The 24,493-nt window shown below is 34.8% G+C and overlaps 1 protein-coding gene across 1 annotated transcript in view; it reads right to left on the bottom strand.

Annotated features, from left to right (window-relative positions):
• KITLG (KIT ligand) overlaps positions 1-24,493 on the bottom strand; it is an 87,680-nt gene that overhangs the window by 19,005 nt on the left and 44,182 nt on the right. The window contains exons 3-6 of the mRNA XM_003259625.4: positions 20,557-20,619; positions 6,885-7,055; positions 4,526-4,682; positions 3,726-3,809 (exon numbers count right to left, since the gene is read on the bottom strand). Of these exons, the coding sequence (XP_003259673.1) occupies positions 3,726-3,809; positions 4,526-4,682; positions 6,885-7,055; positions 20,557-20,619 (475 nt within the window). The remainder of the gene's footprint in view (positions 1-3,725; positions 3,810-4,525; positions 4,683-6,884; positions 7,056-20,556; positions 20,620-24,493) is intronic.

The following is a 24,493-nucleotide window of genomic DNA, read 5'->3' as shown; positions in this document are numbered from 1 at the left end:
CGACAAAATTGTTAAGACAAGCAATATTAGAGAGATTTTCTGAGCACTTTACAGATATCTCAGATATTCCATGCCTTAGCAATAAGGCTACTTTTCCTTGTACCCAAGAAAGTTTAAAAACACGGCTGGGAGAAAAGATAAACCTCATCTGCTAGTATTCGAACCTCCTACCAAAACACAATTCAATAGCCTCTAAAGAAACGCTATAGAATCTGAAAGATATTCAACAGCATAGAATTCGTAATATCCAGCATATATTAAACAATCACTAACCATTTAAAAGGAAATGTGACCCCTAATCAGAGAGGAAGAAGTCAATAGACATCAACTCTGAGATGACCTATGTGTTGAAATTTGGAGACATGAACTTTAGAGAAGCTATTATAATTATGTTTAAGTGACAAAAGAGAATTTTTTTTTCACAGTGAGTATGCAGATGGAAAATTCCAGCAGAGAAATATAAAATACATTAAACAATTAACTGGACATTCTAGAACACAAAATATAAATTTATAAATAAAATAATTCACTGGATGAAAAATTCAGCAGATCAGAGATGGCAGAAGAAAAGGTCAATGAACTTGAAAGCAGACAAGTAGAAATTACTCAGAAGAACAGACAGAAAAGAGGATAAATAAATGAACAAAACTTCTGTGACCTATGACACACTAGCAATCTGCTAACACATATGCAAGTAGTATCTCAGAATGAGAGGACAGATAAAATGGATTAAAACATTTGAAAAATGTATGGCTATTTTTTCCCTAAATTTGAGGGAAAACAAATATATAGATCCAAAAGCTTGACAAATCTCAAGAAAGATAAATACAAAGAAAACCACTCATAGGCATATTCTAGTTTAACTGTTAAAAAGGAGAACACTTTGAAAGAAGGCAGAGGAAGAAATGACCCAGTACATACAGGGAAAAAATAAGACAAATGGTGGCTACCTTTTTTATTTTTTTCAGAAGCAATAACTGCAGGAACACAAAAGTGATATTTTTAAAAGACTAAAAGAAAAAAAAATCCTGTTTACCCAGACTTCAATATCCTAGTAAAAAGTACCTGCTACATGGAAGACAAAACAAAGATATTTTCCAATTAAAAAGAAAAAAGAATTTGTTGCCAGCAGATCTGTATTATAAGAGATGCTAAAGAATGTTTTTCAGCCTGAAGGAAATTAATACCAAATGGAAACTTGGACTGACAAGAGGGAATGAAGGGTACAGGAAATAATAAATATGCAGGTTAATCTAAAAGACAATATATTTCTTCTTCTTTTACTTTAAAATATGTATGACAGTTCAAAGCAATAATTGAACTGCATTGTGTATTGTAGACTGTATTGTGAAATTTATACCTGATGTAGATACGTTAATATATGTCAATGATGACACGCAAGATGGGTATGGGTAAATAAAACTATCCTGTTTCAAGGTTCTTGTATTTTTTTCTCAAGTGCTACAATAGTAACTCTAAGTAGAATATTACAAGTTAAAGTGCATACTTTAATTCACAAAATAATGCAAAAGGGTGCTGTTGAAAAGCCAACAGTAATTAAAATTAAACACTAGAAAAAAATAATTAACCCAAAAAAAGGGCTAGAAATAAGGAACAGAAGGTCAATACACAAATGGGACAGATAAAAAACAAGTAAGAAAATGGGGGATTAAAATCCAACTATACCAATGATTTATTACATAGAAATGGATGAAGCACTCTAATTAACAATCAGAGATGCACTAAATAAAATAGTGAAGCCCAAGTGTATGTTGTCTACCAGAGATGTACTTTAAAAATATAGACAATAACTGAAAATAAAGGAAAGCCAAACATATACCATGAAAAACAGTAAGCATAAGAAAGATTTGCTCTAATATCAGATAAAATAATCTTCAAGACAAAAAGCACTATCAGAGATAATGAGGGATATTTCAGTAAGATTAAAAGGTCAATTAAACAGGGAAGATCTAACAATAATCAATGTATAAGCCCATAATAATAAAGCTTCAAAATATATGAAGCAAAAAACCCAAAACCAAAAGGAAAACCATACAAATTCACAATCAAAAGTAAATATTTTCAATTCCCTTTTCTCAATAATTAATAAAAATTAGACAAAAAGTTTAATAAGGAAGGGAAGATATAAACAACACTATCAACCATTTTGGCCAAATTTGAGTGCTGCATTCAACAGTTAAATAACATACATAAAATAGTTTCAGTACATTTCAAAAAAATTATAGAGTATGTTTTCTGACAACAAAATTCATAGACTAGTAACAATAAGATATATAGGAAAATCTCAAACTTTTTGACATCAAACAATGCACTTTTATATTATCCATGAATCAAAGAAGAAATCACAGTTAACAAATATTTGGAAAAAAATAATAAAATCACAACACAAAAATGTGTGAGGTGCAGCTAAAGCAGTGTATATAAGAAAATTTATACCTTTAAGTGCTTGTAATTAGCAAAAATAATTTAAAATCAATGATCTAATTTTTCCACTTTGAAAAGCTAGAAAAAGTGGAGTAAATGAAACACAAAGCAAATGGAAGGAAATAATAAAGATTAGAAATCAATGAAATACAAGCAGAGAATTTAAGAAGACAAAAGTTGCTCCTTTGAAAATGTTAATAAAATCCATAGTTAGTAAGAAAGCCCTTAATTGACTAACACACAAACAGGGCTCTAGTCCCTTTTTGACACATTTTAGAACTGATATGCTATGTAATTTAGAATTTTAGGTTTCAGAAGATTCTGTCCTGCACATAATGTATAACATATGCTATCCCCAGTGAATCCTGGGTAGCATTCTGTAATCAAATACATTAATATTTCATTAGTAAAATATATATTCACTTTTAGAAAGATAAATAAAGACTATAAATAGCCTCAAATCACTTCAGGTCAGGTGTTGGTGGCAAAAAATTCCAAAATAAGTAAATTGTATTTTAGAGGTTTTTTTTTTAAATGTTCTGCATTGTAACAAGCAATTACGAATTAGTAATAAGTTGCTTACTTCTTTTCACAGATAGGTCTTCTAAGTCCCTGAACAAATGACAGTGCCCCATTTATAAGTCTTAAGAGATGACTTTTTTAGCTTAGATCACAAGATGGCTTTTTTTCTTCCTGCACCTTCCATGAGGCTAGAGAGTATTTAGTAAATACAATAAACTTTATAATGACCTTTGCCTGGATTTTCAAAGAAAACTGGGTTCTTGGCCAAAGAGGACAGAAATTTCAGAAAAATAAGCCTATTCTCATCAAGCATATAATTCTGTAGTAAAATAACAAAATCATCAAATTTCCAAATGCGCAATAGTATATACTGATATACACAAATCTGAAAATATCTTTGGAATTCTATACAACCAGCATTTATACACTTAATTTTAAACTTCCATTTTTGTCAGACACATTCCACACAGAATATATGTTAATGATTCAACAAAAGGCATAAATCATGTTTCTAAAATTAATTTTATGTCTTATTTAAAATAACCTCAACAGAAAATTTATTGGCCTAATTCTCTAAACATTATCTCCAGCTCTAGGGAAATTTAATTCTACAAGTCTCAGGAAGACCATAAAAGGAATAACAGTAACAGAACAGTATCAATAGTAACAAATGTAGAAGTTTCCTTGAAAGCCCATGCAATACTCCTATAGGTGCTAATTGGAGCCATGCATGCATTAAATCAGATATATGTACTTACTATTACTGCTACTGCTGTCATTCCTAAGGGAGCTGGCTGCAACAGGGGGTAACATAAATGGTTTTGTGACACTGACTCTGGAATCTAAATAGAAAGCAATAATGTGTCAGTGTTATATGGTGATTTGTATGAGTTATAGAGTCCCTGAAAGGTGAAGTGCAATACCAGATTACTTGCCAGGTCTGTTTCCCAAGTCTAGAGTATTCAGATCCTATTTATTTCATACTGGGTCCTACTATTCTATTTTACTAAGAAATTCACCAATATCACCTTGTAGAACAAATACTTACTGAATAAATATGTTAGTAAATACAAATAATGACACATTGATGGTAATTTCTCATTAAAAAAAGAAAGCAATGAATCCAGGTTTGTATTATAGGGACCCAGTGAAGCGAAAAAAGAGTCTTAATATAGAGTAACTGGGGAGGATCGGAATTTGTGACTTAGAGTTAGATCCTTAAGAAAAAAATTTGAGAAAAACATTAAGTAGACTGGAGGTACAGAATAATATAATTGTAATTACTGGAAAATATTAGATGAGAAAAGGTATGAGTGGCTATCTCATATATTGTTTACTCACAAACAGCTCACTAATTTGAAACTGATGAATATTGCTTTGGGTTGGAAACCAACAAATCTACAATCATTAGTTTCTTCTGTGCTATTGATACCTGCTTTTTTATTAGACGTACTTGCACGTATCTTGCTACAGCTAAACTCAGAGGTAGATTCTTACTACATAGGGAAGATTTAAGTTTGTTGTTTACATTTGAACTGGAAATGCTTACATGTCTCACCTTTCTCAGGACTTAATGTTGAAGAAACCACGCAATCACTAGTTTCAGATGCCACTACAAAGTCCTTGAAGGCATCGATGGATCTATTAAAAATTCTAAAGAATTCTTCAGGAGTAAACAGCCTGGGTTCTGGGCTCTTGAATGATTTTTTTAGATCCTAGAAGAAAAAATAGGATTACATTTTTCAAATAGTCTTTAGACTTAACTGAGGTGAAGATAATAGACTATAAATATGTCCCTCAAAGATTCAAGTATTTAGACTCTTACAACTAGCATTTTTAGATGGCTGTTTTAATGTATGTAATTCAGATTGGTAACGTAGGGTAGTGATCCCAGTGGGATCACAAGTTGAATCTGGGGCAGTGAACACAACATCATGGCAAAAAATAAAATAAAACAAATAACCTTAAAAACAAGCTGGGGTTATTTTTCTTTAGAGATGCTCATTAAAAATATGAGGGTTTATTTTAAAAAGACTCCTCTGTTACAAGAACTTCCAGTCTTTAGAAAAAAAAAAACCTCTACATAATGCATGCTCTAATATCCAAAAATTAGAAAGTCAGAAGATACTAAATATCGGCAAGGCAACTCTTATATACTGCTGAGATAATGTAAGTTGGTACATTTGATATTATCCAGTAAAGTTAGACATGTGCCCATCCTGTGACTCAGAAATTCCATTCTCAGGTAAATAACCTACTGAAACTATTGCACATATATACCATCAGACATATAAAAAAGTTTTTTTGCAGCAATATCTGTATCACTTATGTCAACCAAAAGAGAGTGGCTTAATAACTAGTGATATATTGAATTAGTGGAGTTCAATTCAAGAGAAGGTTAACTACAGCTATATGCTTTAAAGTGGATACATCTTCTAAACCTAAAGCTGAGTGAAAGAGGCAAGTCCCAAAATAATAAAAATGGTATGATTAATTGATATAAAATTAATATAAAATTCCCCAAAGCAAATCAAAGCTATGTTGTAGGGATACATAATGGATTATAAAGAAAAGTAGGTAACAAAAATAAACAACTATCTGTTACTCACTATGGACTATTCTAAGAGCTTTATATACATTAACTTAATCTCCAAAACAACTGAGAAATATCATCGGTAATCTCCTGGGTTCCCACCAAAGTGTCATGATTAGTAAATGCACATTCTTTGTTGTTTGCAGTGTTCTTCCCAACATCACCATTGACCTAACTCATTTACCTAACTCATCTTTAAGGCTCTAATGCACATGTTATTTCCTTTGTGACACCTTGTGTGATACACTCTACTTTTTGTGATCTCTACTTCTTTTGAATGCCATCGGCACACTATATGTGGTAGTAATATGAAACAGTGGTTAACACTACATTCTGACTTTGGAAATTAGAAAATAAAACAATACAAAGATCAAAGGTAGTGACTGGATTGTTAGTATGGTAATAATTATAAAATAGGAGAGCACAAATGGGATTGAAGTTGGGTCTTACAGAGTAGCTGGAATTTAGATGGGACACAGGAAAAAGCATTTAGGTATTAAGGTACAGAATCCTGCTTAAAACTTTGAATTTAAACTTATAGAAGTCTCCTAAGCTAACCTTTGGCCATTTGAACTGTATACCAAATCAGGTCTCCTAAGCATGATTCTGCTATAGACACAGTGTGATGAAAAAACGTCAAATTTTATTAATATTTGTTTTGCTAGGTAGGGTGTTAAAGTACTCATGACAAATCACCTAATGTCGACCCTGTTAGATGAATTCTGGCATTGTCCCCATTTTAAAGATAAAGTGAGGTACAAAGAAGTTATGCTCACAAAACTCATTAGTGACAGAGCCAGAATTTAAATTCCAATACTTCACTCTTATTTTCTGGAGTACATTGCCTATTCCATATGTCATGCCCATATCCTGAAGTTGGTGATGATCAGTTATCCAATGACTTTGAGGAGCCAAAATGTATTCCTTTGTTGTGACATATGGGGTGATTACATTATGGATAAAAGGATATGTGTTTATTACAGACAATTTTCCATTTAAATGAACACTTGTAACTTAATAGAAAGGTTTCGAGGACTTCACTTTTGAAAAATAAAGATAAAGGCAGGACTGATTTTGCATTGTAATGTAAGTAAGTTTTATTTTTATATTAGATGACAACATTTAAGTCTGAATGTGCACTTCAATATTGCAGTATAACTGCAAATACTTGTTTTCTTTGCTCATCTGAACAAGATTTTTAAATTTGAAGTTTATACAATCAAAATATCATAAATAAAGGTGCCTCATTTTCCCCAACAGCACCAAGAAGCATGGGTTTTTAGAGAAGGGTAATGAAAAATAATCCCAATGAACACAAAGTTACCTTAGATGAGTTTTCTTTCACGCACTCCACAAGGTCATCCACTATATTCACAAGTTTGTCTATGATGGAATAATTACTCAAACCTTCAGAAATATTTGAAAACTTGTCCAGAAGATCAGTCAAGCTGTCTGACAATTGTACTACCATCTCGCTTATCCAACAATGACTTGGCTGCAAGATATGAAAAAGGAGACAAAACAGCTATTTTAATAAGTGCCATAAAACTCAGAGTACTCTTCAAAGCTATCGTTTTAGTTACTCAAGTGGTTCTCCTGCCTCAGCCTCCGAGTAGCTCGGATTACAGGTGCCTGCCACCACGCCTGGCTACTTTTTTATTTTTAGTAGACAGGAGGTTTCACCGTGTTGGCCAGGCTGTCTCAAACTTCCTGACCTCAAATGATCCGCCCGTCTCAGCTTCCCAATGTGCTGGGATTACAAGCATGAATCACCATGCCTGGCCAGATTTTTAAAATTAATATTACAGTACTTAAAATATTGTAATAGGAGGACAGGGGCTATTGTAACAGGAAGAGAAGGGACTAGTGTGACAGGAGGAGGAGGGACTCTTGTAACAGGAGGAGGAGGGACTCTTGTAACAGGAGGAGGAGGTTGTAAGTTTGCATACTTTATATGATTTTAACGTGTTATCTTTTCTCTTATAAAGATCTTTTAAGTGGAAACGCTGATGTAGTTTGAACTCTGCTGAAATGGTGCAGTGACAAAAATAACATTATTATTAGAAATAACTAACATTGAATTGGCTCATTAAAAGCACAAATAATTTAATACAACTTGTAACAAAAATATTGTACTCAGAGTAATTGATGTCATGGAAAATAAATCAAACTACTAAGCTTTATTTCTCTATTTACCAATAGAATATCTCTGTGGGAAAAGTCAAGCCTTTTATTTATTTATTTATACTTTAATTTTTTACAGAGACAGGCTCTCTCTCTGAGTCCTGGGCTATAGTGCAGGGGTGCAATCATGGTTCACTGCAATGTTGAATTCCTGGGCCCAAGTGATCTTCCCACTTCAGCCTCCCAAGTAGCTGGCACTACAAGGCACATGCTACCAAGTCTGGCTAATTTTTATTTTTTTTTATATAAATGGGGTCTTGCTTTGTTGCCCAGGCTGCTCTTGAACTCCTGGCCTCAAGCAATCCTCCCTCCTCAGCATTCTAAAGTGCTGGGATTAGAGGCGTGAGTCAATGCATCTGGCTCAAGTCATTTATTTATTATAAAGTATAGAAGGGACCACTTTATATTCATTTAACAGAACAGTTTTACTTAATATAATACAGCCAAAAAGGAAACAGGTTTATCTGCAGATAGGTAAGCCCCAATTCCTGGAACCATTAAACGTCACTCAAAACTTTTAGGATTGTTGGCTCTGGCTTCAGATAAGAAGGACAAACAAATCTCAACATGGGAATTTAGTTCAAGTGGCCATTTCAACTCGTCAAAACCAAGTTCTCAAAGAATATGTGTTTCCAAAGTATGTGCAGAATAGAGTCTTTGTTTTGTTAAATCAATGCTTACTTCAAGCACATGCAAGTTCCTACTTGCATCATTATCAGGTCTCTTTCAAAGCTGTCAGTCTTTCCTTGGATGCTGAATTGCTCTGCAAGTTTCTCTCCTTTTAGAGAGTGATAATTCCTTATAGACCATCAGCCCTATCAACAATGAACAGATTTCCTAGGATATGGAACACAGCATACACTGTAAATGCTATTTGAATAGTATTTATGTGATAGAGTAGCTTTCACCAATTCATTCCGTTGAAATTGTGCAAATTTTTCTAACAATGAAATTCCAGGTATTAATCTCTTAGGAATCTATTTCCTTACTTTATGAATATGCTTGCCTACGATCTCTGGCAAGTAAGAACCAAAATCAAATTCCTTGTTTTGAATTAAGACATTCCTTTAGTTTCTGTGGTAGTTGTCTTATATGAATGGGTACTTTGTTCATTTTGCTTTTTTTTTGAGGTTAAAGTAGAAAATATTTTGTTGATTTGTTTCTTATTTTTAAGCTGGGGAATTCTGGGGTGCTTACTGCCACTTCTGTTGATCACTGTTTTCAACCGAACTCTATGTTTACATTTTATATTCTAGTTCCTATTACCCTACCTAGCTATTACCCTACCTCCTCCCATTTTCACATACCTAAATCAACAGTCTAAACAATCAACTCTTTCCAGTAAAATTTCCAACCCCGACCCTGTGCTTTCTTAGAGTTAAACCATGGAAATTCCACAATCTAATCCTACTCTAATGTTTGCCCTTCTAAAGTCATGAACAATTTGTTGATAGTTGATATAAACTATGTGCCTACGCAGCTGAAAAATTGTGTATTTCTAAAACGCTTGCAATCATGTTTCATTCATTTTTTATTTTTGCTTGTGCTATTGTTTCTTTGGAAAAGGCTGAATCATAAATTCAAAGTTCTATTTTTCAGTAACTTAACCATGTATATATTGGCTTTTAAAGATTCTTGAGTTTATTAAAGATAAAATGAAGGTAAACAAATAATATTAAATGTCAGTCAGTTTTGATCTGCCTACTTGTAAGAGAGGAAACTAGTTTTGACTGGAATGTCTAGCAATTTTGTCATTTTTAATTAAATATCGTCAATGATTTGCAAGGAGAATAAAACACAATGAACTAAGTATTTCATTTGTGAGGTGATAGCACATCTTTCTGTTTTTCAATTCCTCCATGATTATGATTATGAAATAAATGATTACAGATTGTCAAATTTACAAATGTACTTTTTCCTTTGCCTTAATAAATGATATTATCACTGTTTCTTATTTTTCAGAGATATTTTAAGTTAAATAGTTTTATATAAATATTTACTCAATGATATTCATTAGAAGAAAGTAAGATATAATGTTCTCTCACTAGAAAATATAAAGGATTAAGAAAATTGACAGTCATACAGGATGTCAAAGGTGACACAAATGATGGCTTTTAAATTCCTGATGTGCATGTACAGTAATTTGATGCTTTATTCACCTGTATGTATAGTTTCCAAAAGAAGAAACATATAGATTCTGCTTTGAGTGTAAAAATTTTTTTCTTGACTCCATTCTCTCAATTTCTTACCTTCTTTCTTGATAGCTTCTGTCTTATGTTTTCTTGGTTAATTATAGCAGCTCTAGTTAGGACTACCAAAAACATGTGCTTTCTATCCCTATGTACTTATAACATGTATTATTCTAGAATCCAAACTGACTCAATGATATTGAATCAATATCCTTGGACTGCTAGCATCTCACTACCACTGACAATTCAGTTAAAAACTGTGAACTTCCTTAGGAATTTTAAAGTACCATGAACACCAAATCATGATCTCACTAAATGATTAAATAAAATATATAATTTAAAATGAATAAAATTAAAAGTATTCTAAACATAACTAGGAATATGACTGTTTCCAAAGACCAACAACAGAAATATATGCACATTCTAAGACTAAGCATAAAGTTTTAAAAGGTAATATATTAATTCCACAAAATATGTGATACAGAATCTCTGTAGTTCCAGAACCAGTAAATTTGAGAAACTGGCTGAAATAAACCATGTATTTTAAAATCATCCTGGGGATTTGCTAATTCTGGCATGCTTTCTCCTCTCCATCTCCTGCCTCATTCAAGAAACTGTGCTGGTTTATGAGGTGAAATAATTTGACACATTATTCCACATTGGTATTAGATGCACAGACAGTCTTTTTTTTTTTGAGACAGTCTTGCTCTTGTCACCCACGCTGGAGTGCAATGGCGTGATCTCAGCTCACTGCAACCTCTGCCTCCTGGGTTCAAGCGATTCTCCTGCTTCAGCCTCCCGAGTAGTTGGGATTACAGGCATCTGCCCCCACACCCAGCTAACTTTTGTTTTTTAGTAGAGACGGGATTTCACCATGTTGGCTAGGGTCACCCCAGGTGATCCACCCATCTCGGCCTCCCAAAGTGCTGGGATTACAGGCGTGAGCCACCGCACCCGCCCCACAGACAGTCTTTAAGAGCAGTCATGGTAAGATTTATGAATTCAGAAGCTGAAAGTAGACAAAATAATTCTATAACACTTCTTCACTGAGGCACTTTACACTACTTTCCATGTGGTAGCTATTCACAGAGAGATATCTATGTTCTTTCTTATAGGGCCTAAAGCTAGTATCTACCCAGGGAGGGCGTTCTTTTCACAGGAGTTGGTGAAATACCAATTAGAGATTCTCAGAGAGAAAAGCCTGGCTCATAAATGATGATGCTTCTAAGAATATTCACAAGTAGTATTCACCCAGCCTTCTAATCTGATTAATCTAAATACCAGCATTACCACCCAGTTTGTTTTTGTTTTACTTTCTTTAATTCGTGTCAAACTTCACTCTTGCTGGAATTAGACATATGCATGCCTAGGACACAAAGCGTACCTTTCTGTTTGTGCTTTCAGCATCTACCTCTGGGATGAGCAATCAAAATCTAGAGCCATATCATCAGAATCACCAGAATTTCAGACCTAGAAGGAATACTGAGGACCAGTCTCACCAATTGCATAAATGGGAAAATCAAGACCTAGAGTAGTGAAGTGTCTCCTTCCAGGTTACATAACAAATTTACACAGAAACACGAGAAACCAGGACTCTCGATCACTCATTTTGTTCTAGTAGCCATGAGAATAGTGAAAGCACATAAAACTGAAGTGTTTTTTTCTGCTGAATTCACTATGACCCATGTGGTCTCACGTCTGGACCAGACACGATTCTTAGGCTCAATTAAGAAATCTCTTTGGAATAGAAATGGTTTGTTCTGTTTCATTTCAATTAATCCAGAGTCATACCAATGAAGGTAAATTTCTCTGAGGAATCATGACAATTGCCATTTGTGGACTTTATTTACTGTTCTTTTGGTTTTTATCGTTGTGGCTAGAAAGCTGACATTCTACTCTCAAACATTCCATGGGCAGGCAAATTTAAAAGTTTCCTATAAAAGCATTTTGCAAAATATTGCATGTTCATGTTGCCAGTGTAGTCTCCGAAATCTTAACTTCTCTTTGGATTAGCTGGGTTTTGTAATGATTTATTTTAGTCCTCTCCCTAAACAATTAATTTGGGTCTTCAGTGTTCACTTTAGGCATCTAACTTTGCATTTCTTGTTTGAATTAAAGTGATGTAGAAATCTCAATCTGATTAAGATGGTAATCAACCAAAGCACTCTAAATATGTGTTATTTCCCAGGGCAGACCTATAAATGGCCTCTAGGCCAGCCCTAAAATAGAACAGTGAAGGAACAGCACAGGGGTTTGGGGAGTGAGGGCATCAATGATGAACTAGAGGCCCAGTTTTTAGTCCCAACTCTGTCAATTCACTTTGTGATTTCAGGCAAATCTATTCAGGGCTTCAGTTTCTCCATCTGTAAAATAAAGGGGCCTGTCTAATCAGTGCTGGCCAATATGGGAATCCCACTGTCTATCTGCAGCTCCTCTCACTCAAAATGCATTAAACGTGTCTGCAGAGCTAAAATTTTCATTTAACTATAATTTCTTTAAATTGAAAAGTCAATAATATCACCCTATTTAGAGGCTGGAAAACTTTTAAGTATGTTTGGAAAACACAGAAATGTGACTATCTTCTCAATGGTAAATTTTATTAAAAAATCTAAATATGGAATAACTATTTCTAATGAAAATTTAGTGTATGAACTGTAATATGTTGCAGGTGTAAAACACACTGTGGATTTTGAATAATATGAAACATATAAAACATTTCATTAATAATTTTTAGATTGATTTTAAGGTAAAATGACAGTATTTTGGATACATGCGGCTAAATTTCATTATACTTAATTTCAGCTGCTTATTTTTATTAATTTTTTTTTTAGTGTGGCTACCAGACAATTAAGATTATGAATGTGGCTTCTATTGTATTTCTATCAGACAATAATGGCCTAGATAATCTGAACAGCATCTTAATATAATCACTTATTAGGAAGACGGGCCCCTGTGCTGTAGTACAGTATACAAAAGAACTACTTAAAATAGCATTTAATGTCATATTTTATTCATTCAACTAACATTTTATGCTTATTCATTTTAAATAAATACTTTCTTATTACATGGGAGATCGAGGCAGATAAATAGTTGACTACAAGTGTCTATTTGGCTGACGTCTATTTTTATAAACAGAATGCCACATCATAGGAGTGGAGCCTCAGAATCCATGCTTACAAACAGTGAACTTTCCCTGTAGCCACAGTTGGTTGGATGATGGTAGACACCTGACTTGGATGGGCCAATCAGAAAGTTCCTCCCCAAAATTGGTATTGATCATTAGAAACTGATAATTAGTCTCTGAGTGGGGCTGAAATTGAAATATGTAAATCTGGCAGCTCTTGGGCAGTTACATTCTACCAAGTGACTGGAACAAAGGAGAAAAAATCTGCACAAATAGAATGAGGCAGAGAAACAGAGATTCAGAGATGGAGAAGGAAAAACTGATAGTTTCCAATCCTGGTTCCAGTCTTTTCATGAGGCCTGTTGCACCCATGCCCTCAGGTGACATGCTATTCTTTAGTGTCCTTATAATAATGGGACTTTTACTATTAGTGAAAACCACAGGAATCTAATAAGATGGGCTCCTTCAAGATTTGGAAATCTAGCATTTTTGCCAAGAGTTAAATGTTTATTCATAACTATTTTTTGAGGAGCGACTATATGCATTGGATTGTCTAAAGAATGGTGAGGAGATACACAGGAGTAAAAGATTTCAACCTTGCTCTGTAGATAGTCAAAATATAGTAAAAGAGAACACAACAACAAAATAATAATGGTGGTATCTGATGTTATTATATGCACACCACAACTCATATTTTTTGTATTTTAATTATTCCTCACAAGAATACTTTGAGACAAATATATAACACTTAAAATATTAAGCTCTATGTAAGCAATATATGATCATGTACCCAAGATGAATAGCCTCTGGACAAATTCCATAGAAGTCACAAGATAATAAACTAAAAGATAGGGTCCATATAGCAGGTGCAATGTTAGTATTGCTGACCACCAAGCCCCAGCATCAAGCAAAACACTCAGCACAGAGTAGATGTGATGCCAATTTCACCTGATCAAATGATACAAGGGAGAGAAAATGTGAGCTGAAAGAGCAGAAAATGTCCTTGTGTGAAAGAGAAATCTTAAACTGACCTTGGAGGAGATGACCACTAAGATGGGTTAAGCCCCAAGATATTGCGTGATTCTGTGGGTAGAATTTGGATAAGTGGATGGGAGAAGAAAGGGCATCCTTTGAGAACAGGCGCATTGATTTTAGGAGGCAGTGATGCATGTGGCTGAGGTGGCAAGTTTGTGTTGGGGAATAATGGGTATTCAGATGAGTTGGTTTGGGTAGGGCAGGATTACGGAGAGTCATGAACATTAGGTTCAGGAATTTGGCTCTCAGCCTTTAGTAAATGGGAACAATAAGCAAGTTGTTGAATGCAAAAATAACTCAATTAAAGCAGTAGAACAGAAGGCTTAAAGAAGCTGTGATTCCCCAAAATTGCATAATACAATTCTTACACCTAAAATATTTTTAAAAATTCACACGTATCTAAAAGAAGATTATAACGTTGCAGTGCAGATACTGTGTGATGAGTTATAGGCACTCACCTCATCATTATAACCTTGTGAACTATACTCAGTTCAAATCTGTGCCTCAAGGAAATTACAAATGATTATATGGTAGGGAACTTTTCTTCTTCCTTCCTTTCTTCACTTTCTTTCAGCAAATATTCATTAAATGCCTATGAGCATCCATGAGGCACTGAGAATCTAATGTAGAGCAAAAAGAATATAGTTCCTACCTTCGTGAAGTTTACAGGTTGGTGGAAGATTATCCATTAAATCATCCCACAAATACATCCAAAACTGCTACTCTGAGGAGTGCTATGAAAAGAGTTTCCAGTAGAACAATTTGGTTTCATCAAAAATCAAAACTGAAATCTAAAAGAATCAGGTGTTAGCTAGACAAAAGAACCAATCAGGATTCCAGGTAAAGAGAAAGCCAGGCAAGAAGCTATGTGGCAGCAAGGAATCGGTAACAATAAAGGACTGAAAAAGGATATGGAAAGGTGTCAGATCAGTATAGTCTTTTTTTTTTTTTTTTGAGACGGAGTCTCGCTTTGTCCCCCAGGCTGGAGTGCAGTGGTGCGATCTTGGCTCACTGCAAGCTCCACCTCCCAGGTTCACGCCATTCTCCTGCCTGAGCCTCCTGAGTAGCTGGGACTACAGGCACCCGCCACCATGCCCAGCTAATTTTCTGTGTTTTTAGTATAGACGGGGTTTCACCGTGTTAGCCAGGATGATCTCGATCTCCTGACCTCGTGATCCACCTGTCTTGGCCTCCTAAAATGCTGAGATTACAGGCGTGAGCCACTGTGCCCAGCTAGATCACTATAGTCTTGGAGGCCTTGTTGAAGCAGCTCCTTTTCCTGTTTCCTAAGAGCAACAAAAAGCCATTCAATGAATATAACAAAAGAGGAACGAAATGATTGGATGTATTTCTTTTTAAATCACTCTATCTATTCAGGAAGAATCAAAACATCAAATAATAAATCCTGAGGTATCAAAGAAAATGGAAAGAGCCCAGAGGTAAGTAATAGGGCCAGGCAAAAGAAGATGAGAATAGCCAAGAAGTGAAATTGTGCATACCTGAGGAAGGGTACTGAAGAGGGAAGAAGGTTGGAAGCCTTATTGTTAGAGTGGCATCACATGCTGCCAATCACTCCCACATTTAGCTGTGCCTTTAAAAAGTCTGAATGAAAAACTGACAATGATAGCAAAGATTGGTTCAGGTAAGTATCATCAATAGATGCTAAATCCGTGGGAGAAACTTTGATAAGGAGAAGGATTGCTTACATGGCCTTAAAGTGTCTCTCCCCAAATTGTGAATGAGTAAATATACATAAATAGTTGAACATCTTAACCAGATGATCAAAACAAACAGCACCATGAGGAGAAGATGGACTCTGTGTGCCTCTGGATGTGGTAACCTGAGCACAAATCATCACTTATGTAGCATTGTCACTTGAATTGCATAAGGTCTACAGAAGCATTAAGAAACATCAATCAAATGTTGCAAAGAGAAACACTTTTCTCAAACGGGAGGACTGTCTCATTCAAAAATATCAGTGCCATAAAGACAAAGAAAGCCTGAGGAACTCTTAAAGGAGACTAAAGAGACAGGATGTAGTAGCTTATTATTGCTGCTATAACGAAGTACTACAAACTTGGTGGCTTAAAGCAGAACAAATTTGTTATTTTACAGTTCTGGAGGTCAGAAGTTTAAAATAGGTCTGAATAGGCTAATACCAAGGTATTCATTAGGGCTGTGTTTCTTTTGGGTGCTCTAAAGGAAAAATCATTTTCTTTGCCTTTCCTAGCTTCCAGAGGCCACGTGCATTCCTTGGCTTGTGAATGCCTCTTCCATCTTTGAAGCCAGCAGTGTAATATTTTCAAATCTCTCTCTCTGGCTCTGACACTCATGCCTCCCTTTTATAAAGACTCATGTAAATCAGAGTGGGACCACCTGGATAATCCAAAATAACTTTTCCATCTAAAAATCCTTAATTTAATTACATCTGCAAAGTCCTTTTTGCCATGTCAGGTAATATATTTCCAAAACAAGGTATCTTTGGGAGTCATTATTTACATGGTATCAAAATGAGAATTACAATCCTAGATAGGATCTTATACCGAAGGAAAAGAAATGCAAAAAAAAAAAGGCTAAATTGAAATACAGACATAGATTAAAGTACTATAATTATTGTAAAATTTATTGAAGTTGCAAATGTACTGTGTTTAGGTAAGAAAATATCCTTTACGTAGGAAATACACACTGAAGTATTTAAGAGTAAATGGCCATGTATGCATCAGTATACAACTTATTCAAGAAGTTCAGAAACATAATAAAACACACATGCATACATAGAAAGAAAGCAACTGATAAAGCAAATGAGGCAGAATGTTAAAAATACATGAAACAGGTGAATCTGGATTAAAGGACACATGGGTGTTCTTTAAATATTCTTACAACTTTTTTGTAAATTTAAAATTATTTGCAAATAAAAAACTAAAAGAAAACTGATGAATATGTACTTCAAGTAAAAACTGAAGAAGGAACAACATCTAGTGTTCAGTAGCAAAACAGGCGACACAGTTAATAAAAATGTCTGTTTCAAAATAACTAAAAGAGTGGAATTGGAATGTTCCTAACACAAAGAAATTATAAAGTTGAGCTGATGAATATTCCAGTTACTCTGATTGGATCATTACACGCTGTATGCTTGTATCAAAATATCACGTGTACCCCATAAATATATAAAACTCTTATGTATCCATAATAGCTAAAAATAAAAAAATTAAAAAAATTAATGAAGATTTTTAAACTCAAATATTACAAGCAACCCACAGTTTATGTCATGCTATGGAAGTTCAGATGAATGAAGATGTGTGGCAACAATTCAGCAATGCCATTTTTAATCTTTCTACAATAACATTACTAATAAATGGAAAAGACCAGAAATATCTAGGTATTCTTTAAGGTTAGGAAGTTAAAGGAAAGTTTAACAGTCCGGCAATATAATAGTTTCAAAGAGTTTAAAATAGCATTGGTGATTATCGTTAGATTTAAATACTAAGTGGTTGATCACACCCTGCTATTTGTGAGAGAGAATCTGCTAGGTAATTTTCTAAGAAGGACCTTGGAAAAGTGAACTGCCTTTTCTAGGAGAATTTAGCTGTTTTTCAAAACGAAGGCAAAATAAAAATAAAAGTGTATTCTATTCTAGAGCTTTCTTCTGCCCAGCGCCCATGGGCAGAATTTTATTGCTTTGGCACCAAAGAATCTTTTTGGCACCCATTCCCACTCCACCCTCTATTGTTTAAAGACAAAAGATAAGGCAGCTGGGACTCTGACCACTCGCAAATAATCAGAGGCCTCCCCACTGGGAAACTCCTCTGGTCTTGGCAGAAACGAACATTTCAAAACGAAGGTAAAACAAAGGGTGAGACCCCTGGTTCTGTCCAATGCTCTAAACATGGCCTTGTTTTTCTTGCCCACAGTGGTGGCCAAGAAGAACAGTGTTTCTCCAGTTGTGCCAGGACAGCATGCCAGAATCAAATAATAGTAGACTTTTCTCAATTACAGAAACAAGCACAAAATATGTGGCAGTGAATCAGCTTTATTTTCACAAGCTTGGCTCTTGCTATCACAAGCCGACATTGAAATATATGATTTAGCACATTCTATGATTATATCAGCACAAAAAATTCTATTTAGTTGTTTTCAGTTTAACATTTGTTTTTCAAAGAGCAGCAGGTTATCTTTGAGTGCTTGGCAATCACAATTCTAAATGCTGCAGTCAGGAAGGATCTGGGGTGGGTCTTTATTACCTAGAGGCTTCCCTTCAAACACTTTCCCTAAGTATTGTAATTATTTAGATCCTCACTTTCTGTAACCCAGGGTTAAGAGTCTGATGACCTAGGGGTTTCTTTTTAAGACTGTCATTTTCTAATTGTATAACCTTGGGCAAAATACTTTTGAGCTGTAAAGCTCAATATATCATTTGTAAAATAGCTATTTTGCCTTCCTCAGAGTTTTTCTAATCAGCCAAGAAAATTAATATGTGAAATCATTTTGCAAATAGAAAAGTGTTATAAAAAGGCCACATAATCCCCCCTGCCTGCCTTCCCAATTACTAAACTTTTTGATCAAAAGATCATTGCCTAATTGATGTGTGTTTGTTTCTTCAAGTGTCTGCCAAAGTGCTGGCTCCTGGTTAGTTTTTCCTAACTAAATACTTGCTAAGTAATCAAATAATAAAATTAATTAACTTTCAGGCTGCTAATAATTTTCCATTTCTATTTCCAGAGAACTCCCCCTAACCCAATAGGATAGACATTGACGTAGTCTTGAGGATAAATGGTTCAACATGAAGATACATGTTCTAAGGAATTCTAAAAAAAACTTTAGGTAGTTCATGCTAAAATGCTTACTAATAAAAAGAAATGTAGCTTTGACATTCTCTTGAAATGACAGCCTTGTAGTCATTGAAATGCATTTTAAGCATAAGCACATAATGATGTGTTCAAATTGGTAACAACTTTGATGGACTGATCCACAAAAATTGGTCAAAACCTAAAACAACTTGCACAAAGTAGATGTATAATAAGTTTTGGTAGATTATGGAAAGATGAGAGTTGTAGAGAAGAGAGTAACTCAAATGGTTTTAAATTTACTCAAGAAACACAGTACAGCAGTTGAAATGAGTCAACATAAAACAACTTGTCAAAGCATGTTGAAAGATATAAGCGAACTTCAAAGTACAGAAGCTTAACATAAAATTATTCAATATTCAAAAAGTTCCATGTCTTATGTATGGGTGCATACATTGCAGTAAACATATAAGAGAATGCTCCTCCTGCTCTACATAACACCAGGGAATGCTGTCCACATTACAAGCCCTGAAAGCACACATTGGAATGAAAAAGTCCAGCTCAGAATAAGTGTTACCACTAAGAGACAAAGTGGGGATTAATGAAGACAGAGAAGGAGCATACATAAGGCATTAGTTACATTTGTAATGTTTCATTATTAAAAATATATTTGAAGCAAGTATTGCACAATGGTAAGGTTTGATAAGCTCTGTGATGGGTATACAGGTATTATTCTCTATGCTTGACATATTTCTTAATGTATGAATTCTGATACTGTTTAATGAGAAAAATAATTAAAATTTCTTGGTTTCAGCAACAGAGTAGTACTTATAAATAGTAAACACATACACTTGTAAGTTCTAAGAATCTATTGCATTGCTAGTAAATCAAATCGTGTTTTCAAATTAAACAAGTGAGATAGGTCAGCTATGAAAAAGAATTTACATAAACTTACACCCAAGTCCTTAAAAGACTTGGGGGGATGCTTAAAGAAAATGAGAAAATCTGTGGCTAGGTCTAAAGAAGATAATCGTATTTACTTTGGAAGTACAGATGGCCCTCCGTATCCATGGATTCAACCAACAGAAGACGGAAAACATTCAAACAATAAGAAAACATAAAATGAATTTTAAAAGCAGAGTATAACAATTATTTATGTAATATAGGCATTATATTCAGTATTAGAATTAATTTAGAAATACTTTAATTTAGTTCCAAATTCCTGGAACTAAACTCCTGGAACACACAGGAGTTCCAGTGTGCCTTCCATGGTGAAAAATAAAAATTTAAAAATAAAGTATACAGAAGAATGTTCATAGGTTATATGCAAATACTATGCCATTCATAGAAAGGACTTGAGCATCCTAGGATTTGGGTATCCTGATGGTGGAGTGAGTGGGGAGGATGGCGGGTTGGAAGGTGTCCTGGAACCAATCCCCTAAGGATAGTGAAGAACAACTATACAGGTCTAGGATATATGTGCTGAAATGATCACCGATAAAGTTTAACAGTTGCTTAAGAGGGGAAAAAAAACCCTGCAAGTCAAATTCCAAAGATAAATTCTTCAAATCCTGACAATAAGCAAACTCCTAAATAGCAGCTAGTGTACTATCCCAATATGAATGATCCCATTTCTTCTATGATCTACTAAAATGAAACTCAGAAATGTAGTTTACATACCAAAACATCCATCCCGGGGACATATTTGAGGGTTATCATATAGTCTTTCGGAAGATTTGCCACCTACAGAGACAAAAAAAAATTCCATAAGAAAATTCTTATACATCAATTAATCATATTTGTAGTGCTTTGGAGAAAAGCGTACAAAACTGTTGTGCTTTTTAAAGTTACCAATGAATTTCAATATTTACATGTATATTGATTTTTAATCCTTGATTTCCCTCTGTAATCAAAGGCATCCTTCAAAATAAAAAAGTGATAATACAAATCTTTTAGACTCCAAATTCAGTTATGCCTGGCTAGGTATAACCTACTGAGTTTTGGAAACATGATCTGAATTTCAGCTTCCACCTGTGATCTTGGAATTCTCCTCGAGGACTATTTTCCTACTTGTTCCTCCATAGGATTAATCATAAAATATATGCTTTTTATGTCAGTGGTTCTCAAAATGTGTACCTCAAAGTGATGTGCCAGCAATAGGGAACCTGTCAGAAATGCATATTCTCAGGCCATACCAGACCTACTGAATCTTACTTAACAAGTCCTCCAGGTGATTCCGATGTACATCCAAATTTGAGAACTACTATTTTATGTTGAACCTAAAAAATGATCAGTGAAACTTCACAAGAACAATGCTACTTATGAGATGAAAATGCTTTATAAGAAATAATTTAGAAAGATTCATTTTGTGATGTAACTTAATTCTCTTACCTTGGGCTGAACATTTGAGAAGTCTCAAATGTTTGCCCAGGTTCTTCTGAAGGCTTTAAGTAACGTCTGACTTACTTACATCAGTCATTCTGGCATAAGTGAATAAGCAATAGGTTTGAGACAAAGGAATCTGGGACAAATCTAAACTCTGTATGTTGGTTCCTCTCATTTATAAAATGAAGATCAAGATACCTATGTCAAATGGTCATTTAGAATTAAGATAGATGAATGTGCCAAACACATTATAAACACTCAATCCATGTTCTTTACTGAGAGCTATACTGGCAACTGACTGGAGACATATAACCCCAGTAAGTTACAGAGTTCTAGGTACTCTTCCTTCCTACACACTGTAGCAACTTTGCAGTCCCCAACCTTCTCTTATATCACCATTAAAATTCCCAGATGAATAATTTAGCCAACAACTGGCTTAGCTCACTGGGTATTAAGATAACATATGTTAAAAAGTAGTTTTGTACCATTACATCTTCAAGGGTCTATCTTGCTTTGTAGACTTATTTTTTCCTTCATCTTGTCTCCAAAAACTTTATTTTCCTTATAGAAAACTAAGATCATGTGCATGTTTGCTAGACTAGGTCATCTCACAGAAGTTTACCATAACATTTTCTGTATGATTCTGCTTGGTCTTGTCAATAGCTTCTAGAATCTGAGAACAATTTATTGATAAATGAATTTAGGCATGGGCATAAGTAGTCAGATGGGAGCTAAGGTAGTAACTGATCTCATGGTGCTTACTACCATCCTACTTGCAGTAATGCCACCTGACACTCATTTCAGCTCTGAACTGAGGCACTTAGTATGGTTCTTCTTCTCTCAGTTCACATAATCATAAAATAGTAACAGTGTCTAACACGTATCAAATATTTACTATGTGCTAGTAGGCACCGTGCTCACTATGGGCTTAGGCTGCATTATTACAATTTATCCTCAGATCCCGCTGACATATTGTCTCTATTTAACAGATGAAGAAACTGAGGCTAGAAGGGGTCAAGTGCCTTGACTAAGGTCACACAGCCATCACATGTTAAGTCTAGACTAGAACTCAGGTCCCTTGAGAGAAGAGCCTCCCTTGTCTCTTAGCTCCACTACATATTTTCACACTCTACACCCTCTGGGCACTTGTTCTAAGTATTTTCCACTTCTGAATCTTCACCATCAACCTTCTTCATGCCACCCTAAATAAAATATTAGAATTATTGCTGTTTTTTTCTTTTCTTTTTTTTGGTACAGAGTATCACTCTGTCACCTGGGCTGGAGTGCAGTAGCATGATCCTGGCTCACTCCAACCTCCACCTCCTGGGCTTAAGGAATCCTCGCATGTGTCAGCCTCTGGGATTACAGGCACGCACCACTACACCTGGCTAATTTTTGTATTTTTAGCAGAGGCGGCCATGTTGGCCAGTCTGGTCTCAAACTCCTGGCCTCAAGTGATCTGCCTGCCTTGGCCTCCCAAAATGCTGGAATTACAGGCATGAGCCACAGTGTCCATTCCATTGCTGCTTATTGAAAACACATCCGAGCTACTAGACATGACGGCATTTTTGTTCATTTATTTTTGGCGTTAACTTCCTTACTCTTTAAACTTAACTTTCTTCCTCTCAAACTTTCCACCAAACTTCCATAATTTCTTTTCTCTTCTTAATCTTCATCTTCATCTTTGAAAGGAAAAACGGTCTAGTCATTTTATGTAAAACCTAGTGACAAAGACACAGCAGACCTGTTGCAGGTGTGAAAGCAACAACTAAGCAGCAATATTCTATCTCATTTTGAATAAACCAGGTAAATTAAAGGCATTCCAGATAGAAAAACGCAGGAAGAAGTGGCAAGTATTCTGAACACAATCTGCTTAACAATCCAGCCCTTTCTTAAGCATAATTTATATTATTTTAAAAATACAAAAATACAATCAACTAGATTAGTATTTAGAAAGTGTGGGATCTGAGTATATGTCTAAAAAGTAAAGAATATGTAAAGAGTATGCTGTCCATTTCATGAATAATTTATATACAAATATTGGTTCAAAGAAGGCTTACAGGAAGTTCCGTGACAAAAACACTGAAATCTACACTCTACCACTGGCGGTAGGGCAGTGTATAATAATAAAGTAATTTATTTGTTAAGCTGATTTACTGATACTCAATTTCTGGTGAGACTGAAAAATAATACTGTTTTTGAAACGTGCTTTATAATTTAAAACAAGTTTTCATGTACAGTTTCTACCACAACCCCATGAGAGATTATATTAAGCTTATTTTACAAATGAGTTCATGGAAACTCAGAGAGGTTAACCGGTATCCCCAAGGTACACGCATTAGGAGTAACTGGTGCAGGTAGGATGCAAACCCTGGCTTTGTGTGCTGGGGCTCAGCACATCTACCTATAGCGCAGTCTCCCATTATTACATTCTTGGTTTTCATTGGTTTCCTTCTAATTACATTTGGAAGAGAACTTAGAAAGTCAAGTTGTAGATATTTGTGGTCGCTTAATAAATTATTGTCTTAATATTACTTTCTAAGCATTTATACAGATTGAACATCTCTAATCTGAAATCTAAAATAAAGCTACATGCATACAAGCTATGTGATCTTTGACAAAGTCAACAAACATACACAATGGGGAAAGGACTCCCTATTCAATAAGTGGTGCTGGGAAAACTGGCTAGCTATATGCAGAAGAATGGAACTAGACCCCTACTATTCAACACATACAAAAATTAAATCAAAAAGAATTAAATTTTTAAATGTAAGTCTCCACACTGTAAAAATCCTGGAAGAAAACTTAGTAAACACCATTCTGGACACTGGCCTTGGGGAATAATTTATGACTAAGTACTCAAAAGCAATTCCAACAGAAACAAAAAATGACAATCGGGAGCTAATTAAACTAAAGAGCTACTACACAACAAAAGAAACTACTAACAGAGTAAATAGACAACCTACAGAATGAGGGAAAATATTTGTAAACTATGCATCCAACAAAGATCTAATATCCAGAATCTATAAGGAACTTAAACAATTCAACAAGAAAAAAAATAACCCCATAAACAAGAAGTAAGCAAAAGACATAGACATTTCTCAAAAGAAGATATGCAAGGGGCCAAGAAACATATGAAAAATTGCTCAACCTCACTAATCAACAGAGAAATGCAAATCAAAACCACAATAAGGCACCATCTCATATGGGTTAGAATGGCTGTCATGTTGGT

The sequence above is a fragment of the Nomascus leucogenys genome, chromosome 10 (assembly GCF_006542625.1).
Source record: "Nomascus leucogenys isolate Asia chromosome 10, Asia_NLE_v1, whole genome shotgun sequence".
Classification (NCBI taxonomy): domain Eukaryota; kingdom Metazoa; phylum Chordata; class Mammalia; order Primates; family Hylobatidae; genus Nomascus; species Nomascus leucogenys.
This window is presented reverse-complemented; position numbering and strand designations above follow the sequence as displayed.